Source organism: Lepidochelys kempii, chromosome 3, assembly GCF_965140285.1.
Source record: "Lepidochelys kempii isolate rLepKem1 chromosome 3, rLepKem1.hap1, whole genome shotgun sequence".
NCBI classification, from domain to species: Eukaryota; Metazoa; Chordata; order Testudines; family Cheloniidae; genus Lepidochelys; species Lepidochelys kempii.
The window spans coordinates 131,078,138-131,099,555 of record NC_136382.1 but is presented as its reverse complement, the minus strand read 5'-3'; the positions used below and the strand labels follow the sequence as shown (position 1 = coordinate 131,099,555).

Sequence of the window (21,418 nt, the reverse complement as noted above, 5' to 3'; positions counted from 1 at the left end):
AATAGGCGTATTTCTGGTAAAGGAGTTTTTGTGGAAATGTTAAATTAGCAGCTGCAGGCAAAACTGTGTCCAAGATTATTTATTGCAATTCATTGCTACTGCTCATAATGAAAACAATTAAGGGGCGTAAGTGATGCCTCCATTTTATGGGACATACCTGAGATCTGTATTTAGCCATTCATGATACTGATGCTTATGGATAAAGTAAGTTATTTTTTAATCCATCTTTATTCAATATTTTCTGTTTTTCCATATTGCAGCTGCAATATCTTCGTTCAGGCTGCTGATTTAAATGGATAGAATAGCTGCAGGTTTGGGTGGTTTTTTTTTAAACTTGCTTTGGAAGGCTGCATAAGTATCAAATTCTAATCTTTTCATTAGTATTTCAGTCCACTTTATAATTAAACTAGATGGTGGTCTGTACTAAGCTCTGAATTTAATTCTCTTCCTTCCTCATCCTACTGGATAACATCACAGCTGTTCCTAAAATGAGATCATTCTAAAGTTAAAAATAAAAAACTTTACTGCTTTTTCTAATTTTTTATTACATTTCTGTAGTATTAAATACATACAATGATCAGAAAGATGGCAGGATAAAATACCTATATTTTGAAAGTTCAGAATTGTTCAAGTCAAGTCATCTTCCCCCTACAATACAATATATGGTTACCAAATATAGTCTACAACTCTGCTGGAGGGGAGGTAAGGAGCCAGCAAGGTACAGTAAAATAAGCAATGAAAACGTTGTTTAAAGTGGATTTATTAAAGGTTTATTAATAGAAAATGTGACCAAGTACAATTTTTCCGTAAGAATTTTTAATAAAAAAACATATCAAAGAAAGGGAGGAGCACTAACTCTCATCAGAGCACAGCAAGGAAAAACCTATTGTGATGAGCAAATTTTTTGCAGCATGTTCTACCAGCTAGTCCCAAAGTGTACAATATGCATTACACCAAAGGAGGAAGGAAAGAAAGAGCACAGGTCAAAGCAGATTATACATTTTTAGTCTTTTTAGCAGAGATGTATAAGAATGCTCCTCCCAACATTGTGGAAAATTTCTTAAGGAGCCTCAACTATTGAAGTAAAGTTAAAGTTTATGCCTCCTGCTTGGATTTAAAGCATTTATTGTGTAGCCAAATATTTCAACGAATAGAAAGCACTTAGACCTGAAGTTCTATTAGTACCTGTGAAATGCATGTTAGTGTCATTCATCAGTTTAAAATTTTTTTCCAAGGACTTAGTCTACAAAAAAAAAGTACAAATCTGCACCATTTACTACATCTGTAGAATTTGTGCTCAAGTTATAATTTTAATGCCAGATGAGTGTAACAGCTCCAACAAGAGTCATTTAGAAACATTAAACTGAACAGCAAAAGTTGTAAACATCCAGGCTCATAGAAATCTGGCAAAAATAAAAGGAGCAAACTTCTCAAGTTTTCTCCTGAACTGCAGAGTACTAATACAAGACCCATTTTATAGCTTTTTTTTTTTTTGGGGGGGGGGGGGGGAAGGGGTACATATCAAGGAGGAATGAAAGAAAGAAAATTCTAAAATATTATAAGGCTATGCTACTAAATACACTTAACCTAAGTATGTGTGGCAATTTAGCATTTAAACAAACTTGAATGAGGTTTCAGCTTAAGTTCATTTTATTACTAGAAGTGGGTATTTTTGTTTTGAACGAGGCTAGATTTTGAAATTAGTATTCCATTAGGCTCTACTGAATAACTTTTTACTGCTGTTGATACCAGCCTATGTCTGTCTACAACGCAAGCAATACAGGACTGCATCAATCTGTAGACTAAAAAAAATTCCAACTCTTCCAGTACCTAAACAGACTTAGATCATATAGGACAACATTCCCCAGAAAGAACCAGCACATTTCACAGTGTAACTGCCACTGTTAAAGATTACAAACTGTCAAATGTCATCCCAAGGGAGACCTAGAGGAATTATAATCTAGCTGGTAGAGACTACCCATCAATTGGCCTTCATATAGCTTTGGCATGGACTCTAAATAAAATGAGTCACGTTTTGCCAGCTATCACAAACAAACATTCTGGGAACCACTTACTGAGGTAAAAGTGAAAGGTCATAAGCCTTCGGCATCAAAGAGACCATTCACTGGTTGTGCGTAAGGGGAATTAAGGCTTCAAGGCAAGGTAAACACAGTTGGAGTCAGTGTGTAAATCATGCTGCATTTCAGAGATGGCAGTTCAAATGACAGCTATAGTCTCAGTTTTCTATACTGAACACCAGCTAAGGATCATTCAAAAACAGAATGGGAAACCAGCTTTCCAAGTGCCCCATCTCCCCCCCACCCCAATTCTATTTCTATCTTAGGAGCAAACATCATCTGAGTGTTGGACATCATGGAGAACGTATCCACAAGGGAAAAGAGCACCAGAAACAAGATTGATTTGTCCTCCAGAGGAATGCCTGTTTTAAAAGGGTACAAACAGCCTTATTGCTCTGCTTTACCACAAATTATATCAGTTTACTGTAACAAACTTAGGTGGTAGTCTCTATTCCTGGAGATACTGGTGTTTTATTCCAGCATTTCTGCTAGCAGGAGTTATGTACCGTACCAAGGGAAGCAGTGGCCTTTGTAGGTTTGCATTTCCCTGAAGATTGTTTTTGGTTTTTTTACTTTATAACCCAAAACAAGCAATATTCCCTTATGTTTTACAAATATTTCCCCCAAAACAGACTTCATTCCACCTCTTGAGTACAGCTGCACTGCTACTTTAGACCAATTCTTGTGGCAAAACCCTTGCCCCCTCTCAAAAACTAGTGGTAGAGAAATTACTGACAAACTAAATATACAAAGTTAATACAATTTTTAATATGCTTATTTTTCCATGCCTTTTTTCATTATACAGTTACCTGAAGGAGGCATGACTGTTGTTTTGGTAGCTTATTTAGAGTAATACCACATTTTGATTTTTGTAGTGACCTATGGAATTGTTTGAGCCATGCTGGCTAGGTTGCTACTGAAAATAGAAACCTGTTCTTCATAGATTCACTTTTTAAATATAGAGGTTTTGATTAGGGGTTTGGGTTTTTTTGGTCCTTAATACATAAATTGGTAGAAAATTATTCCCCCCAATACAATAACTATTCAACTTGTAACAGACATTAAAAAAATCCAAAATGAGAGTACACTTCTATCACTGGATCATTTTAAAATACAAAATTGCATCTGGTCTTATAAAAATGTTTATACAAAGCCAACATTGAGTTTGAAACTTTTTATTAAAAAACACAGATGCTAGTAACTTAACATATAAAGAGAAAGATGCCCCTTTTTCTTTCCAAAAATTGCTCTGAACTATTTTGGAGTATCTTTACCAGTTGTCTAGAAAATCAAAGCCAGTCTTCAAGATAACATTGCTTGTATTAATCTGTAAGAGAAACACAAAATTTAGATAATTTTAGCATTTTCTTTAAATCAACAGGATCAAATGAACTGACTGGCCCTTAGATCTAAAAGCGTGTAAATAAAATTTTTAAAGCCCATAAATTAAGGCAGAGAGTCTACCACCATTTAACTTTCTTCCCCTGTACTCCTGCATGCTTGAAAAGCATCTACACTGGAAAATACTAGACATATGTAACCCACGTATGATTGAGGAGCAAAAAGGTGTTTCCAATTATCAGAGTAATACTGTGTGTTCTACTGGTCAAAGGATTTCTTTATTCCTTCTTGCTAACTCACATTATGATTATTTTTCAGGACGGGGGGAGGGGAGGGACATACATAACCCATCAACTGTACATTCTGATTCAAACAGATTACTTATTGTGTAAGAACAACATTATCTACCCACATGCTTCCAAGTTCAGAAGGTCACTACTAAGAAATTTAATTGAAATCTTACACACTTTCATACCGCTGGAGTATGCCATCATAAAATGAATTTAGGGTTTATGAAAGTCAATTACCCTGGAGATGTCATCTTTTTACAAAACAGGTGCAACACAAGATTCCCCACACTGACTTCCCTGTTGACGCACTGAAATTTTGACCAAGAAGAATCACTTTGGGGTCAAGACAATCATACTTGAACCAATTAGAAAAAAATACATTAAAATTCAACACAAGTTACTATGACAGGGTATATTACTGGCCATTAATACACACTTCCGCCAGTATTTATTTGCAGGGAGAAGCCAAGAAACTCCCCCACCCCCCTTTTCAAAAAAAGAAATAGCTTCCTAAACATTTTTCTTAAATTTTGACAGTTTGGTAAATATTGAGCAGGGTGTGCAACTTTGACTTCAGTGGCCTCACATCAGCTCCCTACAAATTTCACAAATAAAATGGCTTATCTCTGATCTGTTGTAAGGAATGAGACTGTAAACCAAGTACCTTAACTACTTGAGGTATATAGTGATACACCACAAACAAATACTAGAATGTATTAGTGCATAGCCCCTTGAGGCAAGCTGTAGCAAGCAATGAAATAAGCAGTTAAGACATTCATTACCACATTTACACTCCAGTTTGCCTTCTCAACCTCATGTAAGTCTCCTCTGCCACCCATAGCATACACATCTTTGGGATTACAGACCGATGGTGGATGGCCATCTGGAAGAGCAGGGGATGGGGATGAGGTGGACTTAGGCCATGTGCAAGGTCTCAGAACTCAGTGTCTCTGCACCAACAGTGCCATGAAGAGCCCTTAATGCAGACACCTCAGCAGAGACACTTGGCTTTTCCAACACTGCTGCCTTTGTGCACCCAGGAGAAAAGGCAGCAGTGTCAGAGGAGCTCCTCCAATACCTTGATGCAGACACAATAGGCTCCTCTCTCAAACCAGCTTCTGAGCACAGCCCTGGTTCCCATCACCCAAGCATTTGCCCATGAGCTTCTTCTCTCCCAGCCTCCCTGCATGCCTCCCCCATGGCCTCTTAAAACACCATCTCTTCCCCAGAGCATACCCCCATAACTCCTGTTTGCCCAGCCTGCCTCCCTGGCTCTCCAGGGTCATATGCAGAGCACAGCAAGTGAGTCACATTTGGCAAATAGACCCCCACAAAAATTCATGAATTTCCCCATCTCGTTTTTCAGACTTGCTGTAAGTCAGTGAGCCAGGCCGGTTGCATCAAAAAACTGTAGTAGCTGATAGACCTGAGCAGTTATCTAATTTTGGCTCTTCAAAATAGCTGTTTAAATGTAAAGCTTCAAAAGTGGCCTACATCTGAGCTATTATCAGAATGCAAGGTTATGAAGTTTGGAGTTTGTGGGAACTGTGGTTGTTTTAGCCAAAAAAAAAAAAAAAAAAAAAACCCTAAACAAACAAGAGAAAACAGGGTGAAATTTCAAGAAGTGAGGGTTTTTACACAGAAAATTCAATTGTCTTCTAAAAAGTTAGTGTGTCAAATTAAGAGTCTACTACATTCAATAATTATAAACGCAAAATGGCAGTTTTAATCCTGCTTTAAGTGCAAATCTCAATGCAACCTTAATTACTGAATTGTTACTAATACTTCCTTAGTGTGGTTTTTAAAGAAAACTTTTCAGTGCCAAAATAATTTGCTACAGTATTTGTTATATAAAATTTTGTATGTAATATTTATCTGAGGGCCTTCTGCCTTAGAGGATTCAAAATCCATTACAATGGTGGTTGAAGTGATTCCTGTACAGTGGAACTTGTATATATGTTCATAAAGTAACTACCTCCAGGAGACACCACGACACGCTACACAAGCAGGAAGAGGGAACAGTGAAAAAGGGGAGGCCTTTCCTAGTATTTGGTTTTTAAACTACATATTTCTTTCCTTCCTCTCCCCATTACTTAGGTTGGATGCTGACCAAAATCATATCCTGTTGTGCCTTTCCTTTTCTCAGATGAGCAGCTGCTTTTCAAATAGTTCCTATCAGGCAGCTGAATTGCTTTCAAGATGGCTTTTGAGTTGAAAAGGCTGTTATGAACTTGCTCTACTCCTGCTTTAGCCTTTTCAACAGAACACATTTGAAAGCAGCCCCACTGGGGAAGTGACTGCTGGGCAGCACCGAGAGGGGGAAAGCTTTAAAAACAAATCTAGCTGCTTCAACTCATCTCTCGATTATGCTGCCTTTCGTTTAGAGAACTTCCCTTGTTCACCCAAGTACCTCTAATTTCTAGTTTCAATTGGAAAAGCTTTAAACTACAGGAGTATCAAATGAGCGTGAGACTTGCTATTCCAAGTGAAAAATAACCCTAAATGTTCCTTAGTTTCAACTGAGTATGGTATACTCATTTACTGTCCTAACTGTTGTGTAGTTTGTCTTTAATCAGCTGCTGTGTTCTATTCAGAAAGGATTGCCATTTCAGAGGTGAATTGGTTTTGAGTGTTTACTGGATAAGAGGCTTTATGTAACTATACGATATTACGTATTCTATATTAAAAATACACATTCCAGAAATAGACAAATTAGTGCATTTGGTTGAATGGATTTCTTCAATCTGCAGCATAAAAAAAAAAGACAACAAGCTTAGCTAGCGTTTAGTGCTCCACAGAATCCCTAATCTTCTTGAGTGACCTCGTTGGACTTGTGTTACATACTCTCAAAAATTAAAGATAATGGATTAAATAGTGGTCCTTACCTGTCCAAATGTCTGTGGGTCTGAAAGCATCGTTCCACTGGCATCTTCATTTTTTGATCCTGCAGATGCAAGTTGCTCCGGTTGTTCAGGAAGAAAGATGTCATCTAGAGTGCTAGTGGAGGGCTGACTGGGTCGAGGTTTCTCCCATTCTAGGGATGTGGCAGGAAGGCTTGGGGTGACAAACTTTTCTTGTTTAGCTATGCTGGACTTCTCAGCTTTAGTTGTCTCTTTTGGAGCAGACTCTTGCCTGTAATATGCTGGAAGGGACTTCTCTCCTTTCTCCATGGATTTGATCTGGCTGGGGGTCAACGACTGGAACTCAGACTGTTCGCCTTCAACCTTTGAGCGCTCTGCATGTATCTTCCAGAAAGATGACTCTTCTTCCTTCCTTGCTGACATTAGCCCATCGGAGCTAGGTACCTTATTACCCTGAGAAGATTTGGGGGCCTGGACACTGGGAGCTGCTTTGACTAGTTGCCTCTGTTCATTTTGTGAACCTTGTTCTTGTATAGACAGAGATGCAACACTGAATTCCATCTGACTCTGTAGGGATTAAAGGGAAAAAAGCAATGTATTTCAAATCTCTTCACAAAGGCAAAAATAATTACATTATGATTGAGATCAAAGGTGTGTAATTGGTGATTTAAGATACTACAAGGATGGTGCGTATATGTTAACATTTGCACCTATGCCAAAGGGCTTTTAGGATAGGACCAACCAAGAGAAAGGCAGTTTTCTTCCAAGCTTCTACACCCCTGAACTACTGAATGAAGAATCTGACAGAATTAAGTCTTATAACTCCTTTGCAGACCACACACTAGAGGAGAGGTAATCACATATATTTGAGCAATCTGATTCTGTCCAACAATAGACAGTGGCTAATGGATATGTTTAGAAAGGCATAGAAAGTACCTTTAATAGGACTTCTAAGGTGAGAAACTTTATAATGTGCATCAGGCAAACAAGTTTCCATTACCTTCTTTGAAGGTCCAATAATGGGTTAGACATTACAACTTCATCTAATTCAGAAACAGTGGGACATATTTATTTAACTATACATGCTAATTAATTAGTAACAGGCATTCTATCAGTTCATTATCTGTTTTTAAAATTAAGAGTAACAGCTTTAAAAAAAACAACAAATGTACACTTTTTTCAGAGTTACAACATTTTGTAACTTTGTGGTTATATTGTTTTGTACTACTACCCTCAGTGTAATTAATTCCCAAGAGATCTCATAGAATCATAGAATATCAGTGTTGGAAGGGACCACAGAAGGTCATCTAGTCCAACCCCCTGCTTGAAGCAGGACCAATTCCCAGTTAAATCATCCCAGCCAGGGCTTTGTCAAGCCTGACCTTAAAAACCTCTAAGGAAGGAGATTCTACCACCTCCCTAGGTAACGCATTCCAGTGTTTCACCACCCTCTTAGTGAAAAAGTTTTTCCTAATATCCAATCTAAACCTCCCCCACTGCAACTTGAGACCATTACTCCTCGTTCTGTCATCTGCTACCATTGAGAACAGTCTAGAGCCATCCTCTTTGGAACCCCCTTTCAGGTAGTTGAAAGCAGCTATCAAATCCCCCCTCATTCTTCTCTTCTGCAGGCTAAACAATCCCAGCTCCCTCAGCCTCTCCTCATAAGTCATGTGTTCTAGACCCCTAATCATTTTTGTTGCCCTTCGCTGGACTCTCTCCAATTTATCCACATCCTTCTTGTAGTGTGGGGCCCAAAACTGGACACAGTACTCCAGATGAGGCCTCACCAATGTCGAATAGAGGGGAACGATCACATCCCTCGATCTGCTCACTATGCCCCTACTTATACATCCCAAAATGCCATTGGCCTTCTTGGCAACAAGGGCACATATCATTGTATCAATGGATAAAGAAAACACAGCTATAGTTGTTGTGACCAGTGATCTTTCAAAAATAGTGTAAAGATTGTCAGTAGTGATTTGACTTTGAAAAGCAACAACCGCATTAGTTGTTACTTTACTTACGAGTAGTTTGTTATTACTATAATATGTTGCTGGTACCCTGATAGTACTCCAGAGGGCACAAATAATTTGAGACAGACAATTTATATTTTGTAGAAAGCTGGTTTTACAAAACTTACACATTAAAATGTTTTCATGTCATGTTTCAGTGAACATGTTTTTACTTAAATATTTCTTTGCAGTGCTATGATCCAGAACACAACAGTACTGTAATGAGTGTCAGAAAGGGAAACAAGTCTAGTTACATTTTCCAAATGCAAACAGTAAACAAACAGCAAAAACGGTGAAAAGTAAATTAGATTTATAAAATCATTACAAACCTAACACTACATGGTCTTAAGGGGAAATGTAAGGAGTTTTGTAAAATGAGTTTTTAGAAGAGCCCTCTTCCAACACGAACCTTCTGTGACAAATCTGCTAAGCATTAGACTAAGATTTCTACCAACCCCTGCCCCACTGCACATTTGCTGCCTTCTGGCCAGATAGGTAGAGAAAGCAGATTCAGAAACTCCATGAAAAGACCATGAACCAGGAAGTGACTGCACACTTTTGGGAAGCAGCAGCAGCATGGCTATCCATGAGCTGCAGGGAACAGACATACAGGGTGAAACTCAGAGGGAACTACAGCCAGAGTAAGGCCTGGTCTACACAACAAAGACAGGCTGACATAGTCACTTTGCATTGATCTAGTTGTGCATGGGTCTGCGTTCAAATTTGTCTCCTACCATTGTCAGTGCCCAGTTATGGCAATGCAGTAACATCACCTCCCCAAACAATGTTGAGTCATGCTTGGCAAAGTGCAGGGATAGACACTGCGTGACCTGTATTGACCCTAACACCCTCCAGCAACTGTCCCATAATGCCCAACATTGAACACTCTGGTCACAATTGTGACCTCCACTGCCCAGGGGGTCACAGAGATGGGAAGGCCCACTCCTCTGCTTTAAAAACCCTACAAATTTTTGAAATGCCCTTCCCTGACTAGTGAGCACGCTTAGTAGCTCTTCATTGTTGCATGCAATTGCCCAACCTACCATGCTGCATACATATCTTGCTGCAGTAGAAAGGAGAGATATTGGATCTCTTGGGCCTGTGAGGAGAAGAGGTTGTACAGGCACAGTCACGGAGCAGCTGTAGAAATGGGAATGTCTATGAGCAGACTGTGTGGGGGACGCAGGCAAACGGGTATGACAGGGACCAGCAGCAGTGCCAAGTAAAAGCAAAGGAACTACAACAGGCATACCAGAAGGCCAGGGAGGCCAACATTCAATTTGACACCAAGTTGCAGACCTGAAGATTCTACAATGAGCTGCATGCCATACTTGGCAGACACCCCCACCAGCACCCTACAGACCAATGGGGATACCTTGATGGAGCTTGAAATATTCTGCCATGAATAGTGAGGCAGTGGTGGATGAGGATGGGTGACATGTGACCGGGGGAAAGAGGAGTCCAGCTATGCTGCGAGCCAGGATCTGTTCCAGACTCCACTGCAGTCCAGTCAGTCCCAAAAGCTGAGCACGAGCAAGCCCGATGCACAGGAAGGAACTTCAGAGAGTGTGTGAATACATTTCCCATTACAATGTTTAGATGTACAGATGGTGCCAGACCCCAACACAGCAGGACACAGGTAGCAACTTTTCATTAATTTACTTGTACTAGAAGAGGTAGAGTTGGTATCTGCTTTTCATTCCTCTGTAGAGTTAAGGAGGGGGGCCGTGCAGAGTAGTTTGTTTATGTACACAGCGATGTCCCTTGAATCCTCTTGAGAGATCTTGATGAAATTTTCATGGAGGAACTCTGCAATCATGGTTTCTAGGGGTGAAAGCCTTTTTTCTTCCTCCATGGTAGGACACTTCCCCATGCCAGTCAGCGATAACCGCAATGGTGCCTGACGAAGCTAATGGACTAGCAGCATACGGGCCAGAGTGGCTTCAGGATGCCACAAGCAGCTGTGCTCTGTGTCTTTGTTACTTAAAATCAGCACTGCCTGTGGAAAACAGTGCCAATATTCAGAGCCACTGCCCTGTACTTGTACCCCATGGAAGTAGGGGCTGAAATTTGACTCTTTCATGCAGTTGAACAATTCCCTCCCCACTGCCCTGCCCCCAAATACCTCCTGCTAGGCCATATTCACTACGGCTAGGACTGGAGAGCTGCACTGTGCACAGGTGCTCCAAAGTTGAAATGTCAGAAAGCATGTCTCGTTTAAAACCTCAGGGGAGCAAGGCAAGGGAGTTCCGAATCTTAACTTTTGCTTTCCGTTGTGACTATAAATACGATACCTCTGTGTGTTTTAGCTGTAGCTGCCACTGCTGTGGCTTTCTGGGGTTTCCCCTCCTCACATGCAGAACACCTGAGCCAGATAAGGAGAAGGATGAGGACATGGGAGGATATGTTCAGTGCAAGCCAGTGCTGCATCAGACAGTGAGCAGATTCACCTGGAGGGTGAATACTATGGACAGTATGGAGAAGGAAAAAGAGTGGAAAAGAGAGAGGCCGAGGAGGCCTTGAAAGAAAAGGAAAGGGAAATGTAAATGAAGCTTCTCCAGCAGCACAGATGCTACAGACTCTTGCTGATCTATAGGTTTAACAATCACGGGCTCACCTCCCTTTGCAGTCAACGGAGAGCTCAATTTTACCATTCCCTATACACCCAACATACCATGTGGCATCAGGGCAGCATGCCTACCCCTACCATGCCACATTCAGGACAGTAAGGATACAACCACATCTTCACTTACACTGACCTGTGAAAGCCACACTTGCTGTATCTGCAGCCAAAATGAACGGAAATGGACATGAATGTTCTTTCCCCTTAAATTCCGTTCATTAATTTATTTCTGAGTTTTTATTGTTTTTTATTGCACTGGTTTTGGTACACAATTCATCTTTATTACTTCAAAACATATGTGCAGAATGCCTAGCGCTACTGAAAGTGTCACTGATCCTATGAGTTCTGTGGGCAAACAGTGTAATCATCATAGATGTACAGCAAGCACTGAAAAATTAATAGATGCATTGATAGTGTTATATTCATAGATGTGCACCAAGCACCACACAATTCCTAAAAGCCCCCAAAACTTTTGGGCACATAGAACACAGTCCATCACACCATATCACTGTTTCTGATTGTTAAAGTTCTCTTTTAAGGCCTCCCTCAGCCACATAGCTCCATGTTGAGCCCTTCTAATCGCCCTTGTGTCTGGCTTTTTGAACTCAGACAGCCATTGACCTCTGCCTTACACTCTGACAGCAGCTTTTCCTCCTTTGATGTAGGATACAGCAGGCAGCTATAACCACTGGGGTATTTTTCTCACTGAGATCCAATCTTGTAAGTAAACAACACCAGCGTCCCTTCAATCTAATCTACCAAAAGTGTATTCAACTGTTATTCAGCAGCTGCTGAGCTGGTAGTTGAATCTTTCCTTGGTGCTGTCAAAGTGGCAAGCATACAGCTTCATGAGCCAGGTGAGCAAGGGGTATCCTAGGTGCCCCAGGATCATTACTGGCATTTCAACATCCCCAACAGTAATCCACCAGTTGGGAAAGTAAGTCACTGCTTGCAGCTTTCTAAACAGTCCTGTGTTCTTAAAGATGTGAGTGTCACACAGCCAACACTGATGCTGGTGAAGTGTCCCCAGTGAGCCACACTTGCATAACCACAGAAAAGTAGCCCTTTTTGTTGATGTACTGTGGCAAGGTGGGCTGGTGTCAAAATAAGAATATTTGTAACTGACAGGTTCAGTCACAGAGATCCTCTTGAGACTGTCACCTGGCATGCTGAAATTACCCCCAAGTCCGTTTTCCCTGCCAGCTTGGGACTTCCAGAACCCTGCCTTGTTGAGCCAGACACGCTAGCCTGCTACAATACAGACCCAGGGTCTGGGCCACACCCCCAAAGCTGCAGGCTTTAAATGAAAACAGCTCTGCAGGTGACCTGACTCCAGCACCCAGAAACCCAGCTCTCAATGGGATCCAAACCCCAAATAAATTCATTTTACTCCGTCTAATGCTTATACAGGGTAAACTCATAAATTATCCACCCTCTATAACACTGATAGAGAGATATGCACAGCTGTTTGCTCCCCAGGTATTAATCATTTATTCTGGGTTCATTAATAAACAAAAGTGATTTTATTAAGTGTAAGAAGTAGGATTCAAGTGGTTTCAAGTAATAAGGCATCTACTGCTCCACTGCAGTTGCTGAAAATCCATCCAGCATGTCCTGCACATTGCTGAGAGTCACAGTCCTGCATAGCAGGAGACAGTTAAGGCTCTGCACAATTGCATGACAATAGACTACACAATGGATTTTCCAACTCCAAAATGATTTCCCACTGACAGGTAGCAATCCAACACTGCAAGTTCCCCAGAGTAATCACCCCCCACTCTTCAACCCTCTGTGCAGCTCTCATTCTCGTTTTCCCTGCCCTGGGCAGCTGGGGTGAGCTAAGCGCACAGATCCAGGAACGTGGCCTTGCGCATCCAAAAGCTCTAGAGCTGCTGCTCTTCATCTCAACCATGCATTACAGTCGATCCCACCAGTCAGTGCTTCTTTCTTAGGCCCAGAAGTGATGCTCCATCATCTGCAGCTGCTCCGTGAACACTGACAACCACCTCGAACTGGTTCTCACTATGTTCCACAGCAATATGTCCTCCACAAAATTGTCCTGTGGCTCTTCCTACGGCTTTGCAAACACTGGAGGATTGTGTGTCCTGTGTTTGCAACACTCATGACAACAGTGCAGAGTTGTGCGGGCTCAATGCTTCTGTCAGAGATGGCAGACAGGAAACAGCGCCATGCAGGTTTGTGGGATTTTAAAAAAAGACAGAAATTACGGGGTGGAAACTGTTATGTGCTAGGAAGTTGTCCCCTTGCTCCCAGTCATACCTGCATGACTCCTTTCTGCCCCACCACACATTGCCAACATTTCCCAAAATACAGTGTGCTTGATGATGGCGAGTTGCACACTGATGGTACATCGCACTGTGCATCAACACAAGCACTGCCGGTGAATACACACAGCACCCACAAAGCCTGCCAAGAATACACATGCATGAGTGATATACTAACTGCAGTGCTTACTGCGATCCATCAGGGCTAGTGCCTACAAGGTACAAGAGTAGCAGCTGAAGTGCCTTCAGCCCTTTACACCTGGCACACTACTGATAACCTAAAGCAGAGATGGGCAAACTATGGCCCGTGGGCCATATCTGGCTCACGGGATCATCCTGCCTGGCCCCTGAGCTCCCAGCCCTTCCCCTGCAGCCTCAGCTCACCGTACCGTCAGCGCTCTGGGTGGCTGGCTGCAAGCTCCTGCCAGGCAGCATGGCTGTGAGAGCTGCCGGCCTGCCCAGGTGCTCGAGACTGCCTGGCAGCGTGGGGAGTGGGGGGGTTGGATAAGGGGAAGGGAGTCCTAGGGGGCAGGGGTGTGGATAGGGATCAGAGCAGTCAGGGGACAGGCAGTAGGGGGGGGTTGGATGCAGGGGTTCTGGGGGGGGTCGGTTAGGGGACAAGGAGAAGGGGGAGTTGAGGGGGTTCTGAGGGGGGCAGTCAGGAGGTGGGAAGTGGCAGTGGCCGGATAGGGGGCAGTGGCCAGGCTGTTTGGGGACGCACAGCCTTCCCTACCCAGCCCTCCATACAGTTTCGGAACCCTGATGTGGCCCTCAGGCCAAAAAGTTTGCCCACTCCTGACCTAAAGGTTTGGTGTACCACAGCACTGAGCAGCTATTTCAATTAAATTTAACTAAAAATAGTTAAAGCTCACTAAAGATTATATGCATTAACATTATTCCCATTTCACTTTACTTGTCAGTCCATCTTTTTAAATACATGAGATGGTGTCCTCAGGCACAAATATAATCCCATAAGATCTCATTTTCACTGGAAATGTGTTGGGACCCAATTTTGCACTCCTTGTACACACGAAACTTTCCTGGAGTTCCAAGGGAGACTTGATCTTGCATTTCTTGCACACCCAACTCCTATTTTTCAGATATACGTAAAATTAGAAGTGTGAATCTTAACTTTGGAGCTAATTGTCATAGTGCACATTTTGCCTTGCACTGGTCAGCAGTCTGCTACACAACTGATTCATGGATTAGCATCTGAACTCTCCAGAGAATTGGATTAATTTAGTGGCTTTACACATCCTACATAATTTATATGCAGGAGAGCAACACGTAACTGATAGCCTGAGTCTTGTAGTTCCACGATTAATGTATGAAGTGATCTGTGTTATCAAATGATGCAGAACACAACCAACATGGGACTAATTATAAAACAGTCACCATGGGTGAGAGAGAGTGAAAGGACATAAACTGCTCTAATCATGCCACTTGAACAAATATTTCAATAAAAAAAGCAAAAGAACAAAAAATAAAACTTACAATGCTTCAAAAGTTTGTGTGTGTGTGTTTTTAAAAGGCACATTGGTGTGTTATTAGTAAAAGATTTCCCTCCATTACTAGTAAAGGTAAAAGCTGCAGAAGCAGATTGTTACTGCTATAGCACTGAGGATATTCACCTTGTGTGCCACTACAAAGACACTTAGGAATACTGTCCTGGAGAGATTTTACAATCCTGAATCCCAGGTTCATGCTTTATGATTTTGTTTTGTATAGTAATAATTTGTTTCCACCACATACTCTTGTTTCTAGTTAACTCTCCATTCTTTCTTAATTAAACCTAATTTTGTTTTGCCATAAGTACTCACAAGTGCTGTGAGACTTTACAGGAGTGGTGATTTAAGGTAAAACTAGTAAACTGAGGTACACTGCACTGAGGGCAGAGGATCTGCAATTTCAGTGAGTAACCTGTGTCAGGAGTTGGATATCACAGGGGACCAATTCAATGAGACTCGGGGACCGGGTTGCACCTATTGTAAAGCTGCAAGGTGAAGACAGGGCTGGCATAGCCCAGAGGAGAGCACTTGAATGGCTATAAGGATGGTGGTGTTAGGGAGCTTATTCACAGGCAAGACCCCCTCATGCTGGAGGCAGGAAGTAACAACATGACACACAGTCCTGCATACCCCAAGAACTGTCACACTCTTCTTCTTTCAAGTTTCAGGAGATCAGGTTTCTGGTTCAAAACCCATCACTTTGCAAACCAGAACAAAGGTTATAGAAGGATAAAAAAAACAAAAAACAAGACTATTTTCCAACTATGCATTTTGCAATTTAGCCATCTCTGAACACTGAGTCAGAGGCATCAACTAAACTGGTGGCCAGTATAATCTAGCCCTGCCAATCCTGTAATGCAAACATCATGACTAGGGCCCTACCAAATTCAGGGTCCATTTTGGTCAATTTCATGGTCATGGGATTTTAAAAACTAATAAATTTCACTGTTTCAGATATTTAAATCTTAAATTCCATAGTACTGTAACCATGGGGGTCCTGACCCAAAGTGGGGTTGGGCGGGGGTCGCAAGGCTATTGTAAGGGGGCTGTGGTACTGCCACCCTTACTTCTGTGCTGCTGCTGGTGGCAGAGCTGCCTTCAGAGCTGGGCTCCCAGCTAGCAGTCGAGGGAGGTTCCCAGAAATGGGTCTGAACCAGCCTCGGGAGCAGCCCGTGCAGAGGAAGAGGAAGTCCTGTCCCTCCCCATCCCATCTGGGACTAGCAGCTGGAGCCCAGCACGCAGTAGGAGCCACCAGCTGGGGCGCCCTTAGCCCTGCCCCTCCTCGGCTCCAGACCCAGCGCTTGGTAATTAAAGGGGACTTGGTGTGTGTGTGGGTGTGTGTGTGTGAGAGAGAGAGAGAGAGAGAGAGAGATTGACCACAGCATCACACTGACCATGGGGCACTGGCGGTCGCCCACTTGCCAGGCCATCCCTGCCCTCCCCCCATCCCATGCCACCCTAACTTCTGTGCTGCTCCTGACAGCAATGCTGCCTTCAGTGCTGGACTTCTCACCAGCAGCCACTGCTCTCCAGCTGCCCAACTCTGTAAAATCTGGTCTTGGGGGAGATCAGATTATTATGGTCCATGACGCATTCTTCACAGCTGTGAATCTGGTAGGGCTCTAATCATGACTAAGGCTAATATTTAGTGATTGTTTTTTTTTGGTAAAAGTCATGGACAGGTCATGGACAATAAATAAAAATTCACAGCCCATGACTTTTACCAAAAACACCAGTGACTAAAACTCTACCTCTGGGGTCCCGCTGCTCAGGGGGACCCCTACTGGGGGGCCCCTTCTCCAGTGCTGGGGGTTGACTGCCCCCTGGCTGGTGCTCCCAGGGACCGCTCTCCGGACAGCCTCCAGGTGGTCCCCAGGGAACACTGCTGCTTGGGCAGTCCCCGGAGCTGGGCGCCCCAGAGCCAGCTGCTTGGGGCCACCCAGCAGTGGCCGTTGTGGCTGGCCCCAGGGCCGCTGCTCAGATGCTCCCCGAGGCCGCCCCCAGGACCACTGCTCGGGCAGTCCGCAGGACCAGCCACTGCTAGGGCAGTCCCCAGAGCCAGCTGCCTGTGGCCTCCTGAGCAGCAGCTGGTGCGGCTGGCCCTGGGTTGCTCCAGCAGCAGCCGGTGTGGCTGGCTGTGGGGCACCCGAACAGCTGGCCCGAGGGCCATTTGCTCCGGGGGCCCTGAAGTCAGCCGCACCAGCTGCTACAGAAGTCACGGAGGTTGTGGAAGTCACAGAATCCGTGACTTCCACAACCTCCATGAAAGAATCACAGCCTTAATCATGACAGATAGCTCTTACCTATCTACTACAGGAAACTTGATTGAGGTAATCTGTAAAAGGGGACACTGTATGTTTGCCTTTCTTAGTTTTGCAAGACAGACCTACTGTGCATTTAGGTTTGTGTTAAACACTTTGGAGGCCAAGCTATTCTCAACAAGATGTTTTTACAATGAAGGACTGGCATAAGTAAAGTCATTATGCTAATGGCCATCTTTCTTTCTTCTAGTAAACAATGCAGGATATTAGGAGATCTGGCTCCAGAGAAGAAAGTGTTATGCTTAAGGCACAGGACTAGATCTCAGGAAGCCTGGATTCATTCCCCAGCTCTGCCACAGATTCTGTGTGACCTTGAGCAAGTCAGTCTCAGTTCCTCATCAGTAAAATGGAAAAAATCCTTCCTTTCTCCCATCCTTTGTCCGTTTTGCTTTTTTTTGTAAGCTCCTCTGCCTGGGGACCGTCTCTTGCTACATGTTTGTACAATGCCTAACACAATGGCATCCCAATCTCAAGCTGGGGACTCTGGATGCTATCATCATTCAAATAATAATAATAAATAATCTTATGCATGCATAGATGTGACAATGGAAAGCTTAATGTCAACAAGTGTAAGAATAAAAGAAAAAGGACTGAAGCAAAGATGTTACAATTAATTCGTATTAAAAGGAAAGTATAAAATATGGCCACATATGGGAAGCAGTGGCTTTACAGCAGCTAGGGCAGGAGACTGGAAGTCAAGATTCCTTCACTTTATTCCTATTTCCACTGCCAAATCACTATGTGACTTAATACCAGTCAACCTATCCAGGCCTCATTTTCTTGGTATAACTGAATTCCATCTTTTATTTCCCAAGAGTATGGCAAAGATTAATACTTGTAAAACATTTTTTAATCCTTGCATGAAAGGCAATAAAAGTGCTCAGTATTAGTACAAAATGCATGGATTTTAAGTTAGAGTTTTGGAAAGAAGGAAGGCAGGCGAGAATCCACATAAGCACAACGCAGCCATAAGCACAAGGTGATAAACACCAGATTTGGTGGTGAGATTATCAGGCACATAGTGTGCATGTTAAGAGTGCACCATACCCTCAGAGCCTGAGATAATCTTACTGTATAAAACTAGGTCTTGGTTCATAAAGTCTATACTAAAAACAGAAAGACTAAAAGACACCTACGAGCTATTTTTTACATCTTATTCACTTACCAGGAATGTGTAGGATTTTACTGAACAGATGAGCGCACACAGCCAAAATAAACTGCTTGGCTTGGCAGTCTCAAGATATCTAAGTTGTTGAGACAAAGGCTTCAGAAACACTGTCAAAGAAAGCTCATTTTAAGCAGTGCCTAGTATATTAAGCAACAAAATAAAGCCCAGTTTACTCAAAGGACAAAAATATTAAAATTAATTAAAATAAGGACCTCAACTTGCTGAACAAAGAAACAGAACAAACATACATTCCAAAATAGCACAGCCATGCACAAGAACAGTGATATAACAAGGATAAGAATTAAAACCTCTAAACCAACAAAGAACCATCAACAGGTTTTAAAAAGACTCCACAGAAAAAAACAAAACAACCAAGCAACCAGCCATTCAAGACTAAAAATACTTTGAGTCCATGTCCAAAATAAAATACATGAGATGCACATTACATAACTTCAGAGATAGTGTCCACCTAGTCCCTACTAAACTTGTGTTCCAGTCCTCACTGGTTTAAATCTTTGATTTGGAGCACAAGTTTCCATATCTGAAATGCTGAGAACTTTTAATCGATTTTGGTACCCTCTACTGAAGTTTTGAAAGACAATTAAATAAAACCAGAAAAATCATGTAAAGGCAAAATATAAGTGACAGGAAAGGATGATTATATGATTAAAAACTTCCTCACCATTTCCAATGCCTTGATAATAATCATCATGCTCTAAGAAGGGTTTGTTTGTTTTCAAAGTGCTTTACAAATGTTAGTCAAGCCTCACAAAAACCTTTGAGAAAACAGAAGGACAAGATTTTCAAATGTTAATTCCTAAAGACAGGCACCCAACTCCATATTTGTGCACTTCAGCTGGCTGTGCCACATGCCCGTGGAAAAAAAATAACCAAGCTACATATTTAAGTGCCTAAATATGGATTCAAATACCTGGTTTAGCACCCACGCTTGAAAATACTGGCTTAGTGACTTTCCCAAAACCACAAAAGGAAGCGTATGTCAGAGCCTGGATTTAATCTGTTGAATTTCTACTTCCCAAGCCTGTGTTCAGACCACAGAACTGACAGGGAAAAAAGCTTTCTGTTCTCACAAACAAGGGCGTAGCTAGCAATGAAATTTCCGTGGATACTGGGTAAGCTTTTGTTCCACCATACGCTACCTACAGTATCCTCATAGCCTCCTGGACTAAGCCTATAAAATGATTGCTAAATTACTAGGTACAGTTAGATAGAGAGATCTAGAAATAGAAAGGGTCTTTAAAAGTTTCCAAATCGTTATATACACTGGCCTCAAAGTTAAATGAACTATTATGGTATTTGCTTGCCTTCAACCATGTTTCACAGTTGGAAACATCATGCTGTAACCTAAGGGAAATCACCGTTTACTCCAACTCCCTGTGAGATAAAGCAATTCTTTCCAACTTTCTCCCTACTCTCTTAGTATCTTTCATAATAAACAAGCTTGAAAAAAATCATTTTTAAAATATTATTTCAATTAATAATTTTTTTATGGTCTTAAATTTTTACTGTTGCAGGAAATTATGTGAGGGTCAGTTAATTATTTGATGACAGGAGATGTTGAGATTCAAAGAGCTAAAGCTTTATAACTGTTACAACACAAACTGTCTACATCACATATCAAAATATACAAAATAAATATCCTTAACTCTAATAAATTCTCAGGCAGCATTTTTCTTACTTTACCAATCTGTAAATTTCTATCATCATCGATGGAAGTACTTTTCCCATCAGTTTGTGTGTGTACAAACTCAAAGTTTATCAACATTTACAGATAAAAAACTAATCCTTCCAAGTTTATTAATAAAGGTTATGGATGACTGTTGATAAGGCTACTTTATAATTTCTCTCACGGTTTGTATGATTTTTATAGTATATGCTTAAAAGAAAGATCAGGACTTTCCCCCCTTACATTTAAATGTCAATCTTTAAGTTTATCACATTATTCTCCTCACATAAACCAAGGCCCACTCACATAAAGGAGAAAAGATTTAAGAATACCATTCACCACAAAGCTATAAAAATAACTGCTACAGGAATGAGCAGACAGGGGGAAGACTGAATAGAAATGAGGAATGCAAGATGAAATATGGATTTTTTTTTTTTTAAACACAAGCAACTCAGACTGAGAGAGAACTAATCACATAAATAAGTCACAGTTTAAACCAGCTAAGAAAGCAGGACTGAGTCACAAGAAGCTAGATTCAAATATATATGAAGTGGAACTCACACTGTTACTCTGCTCTCCAGGTATAAACCTTCCACTATTGCACAGATAAGCAACACACTTACAGCGTCTTCAGTTACAGTAAAATGGAAAACTGCACCTCAGTAATAACTAATGACGGAATTGGTTAGAGAGGCAATAAAATGACTCCATACAATTGAAACTCTAGGGGGTGGGGGGAGAATTTAACTAGGATTTGGTAATAATGGAGAATTTCCCACACCACACATGCTAGGAGTGCTGGTTCCCCAACATGCCTCCTAAAATTCAAAGGCAAGGAAATATGTATCTTTCATATTATATTACAGGCTAAGAAGGAGCTAGATAGTCTTGTGTGGATTTTAATTGGATTTTCCTGCATATATTACTCCTAGTGGAACAAGGATACTGTTTTTATATAGTGTCTGATTCTAGATGTACATAGGAATATCGCTGTATCCCTATGTCCTCATTTAATTTTATATGTAAATCCTTCTGACAGAATTAAAAATACCCTTTTATGTCTGTTTTTAAATATAAACTATTTGCAGATGAAAGACTAAACACTAAATATGGTATATTCGTCAGAATGGCCCAAACTCAAAAAAGTCTAATGAGTCAGCCGAAGGAAGGAACCTGACAAAATGCAATGTGTGGGGAAAATGTAGCATAAGAGGGGAAAACAAAAAATCCCAGAGTTGGAA

The 21,418-nt window shown here is 41.7% G+C and overlaps 1 protein-coding gene across 2 annotated transcripts in view; it reads right to left on the bottom strand.

The window, feature by feature from the left end:
* Window positions 1–744: 744 nt before the first annotated feature.
* Window positions 745–21,418, bottom strand: part of C3H1orf198 (chromosome 3 C1orf198 homolog) — a 32,086-nt gene continuing 11,412 nt past the window's right edge. The window contains exons 3-4 of one of the 2 annotated variants that reach the window (XM_073338021.2): window positions 6,595–7,137; window positions 745–3,405 (exon numbers count right to left, since the gene is read on the bottom strand). In XM_073338021.2, the coding sequence (XP_073194122.1) occupies window positions 3,349–3,405; window positions 6,595–7,137 (600 nt within the window). In that variant the 3' untranslated portion in view covers window positions 745–3,348. Of the gene's footprint in view, window positions 3,406–4,162; window positions 4,593–6,594; window positions 7,138–21,418 lie in introns of those variants that run through there. The other variant, XM_078852218.1, reaches the window with a different exon arrangement.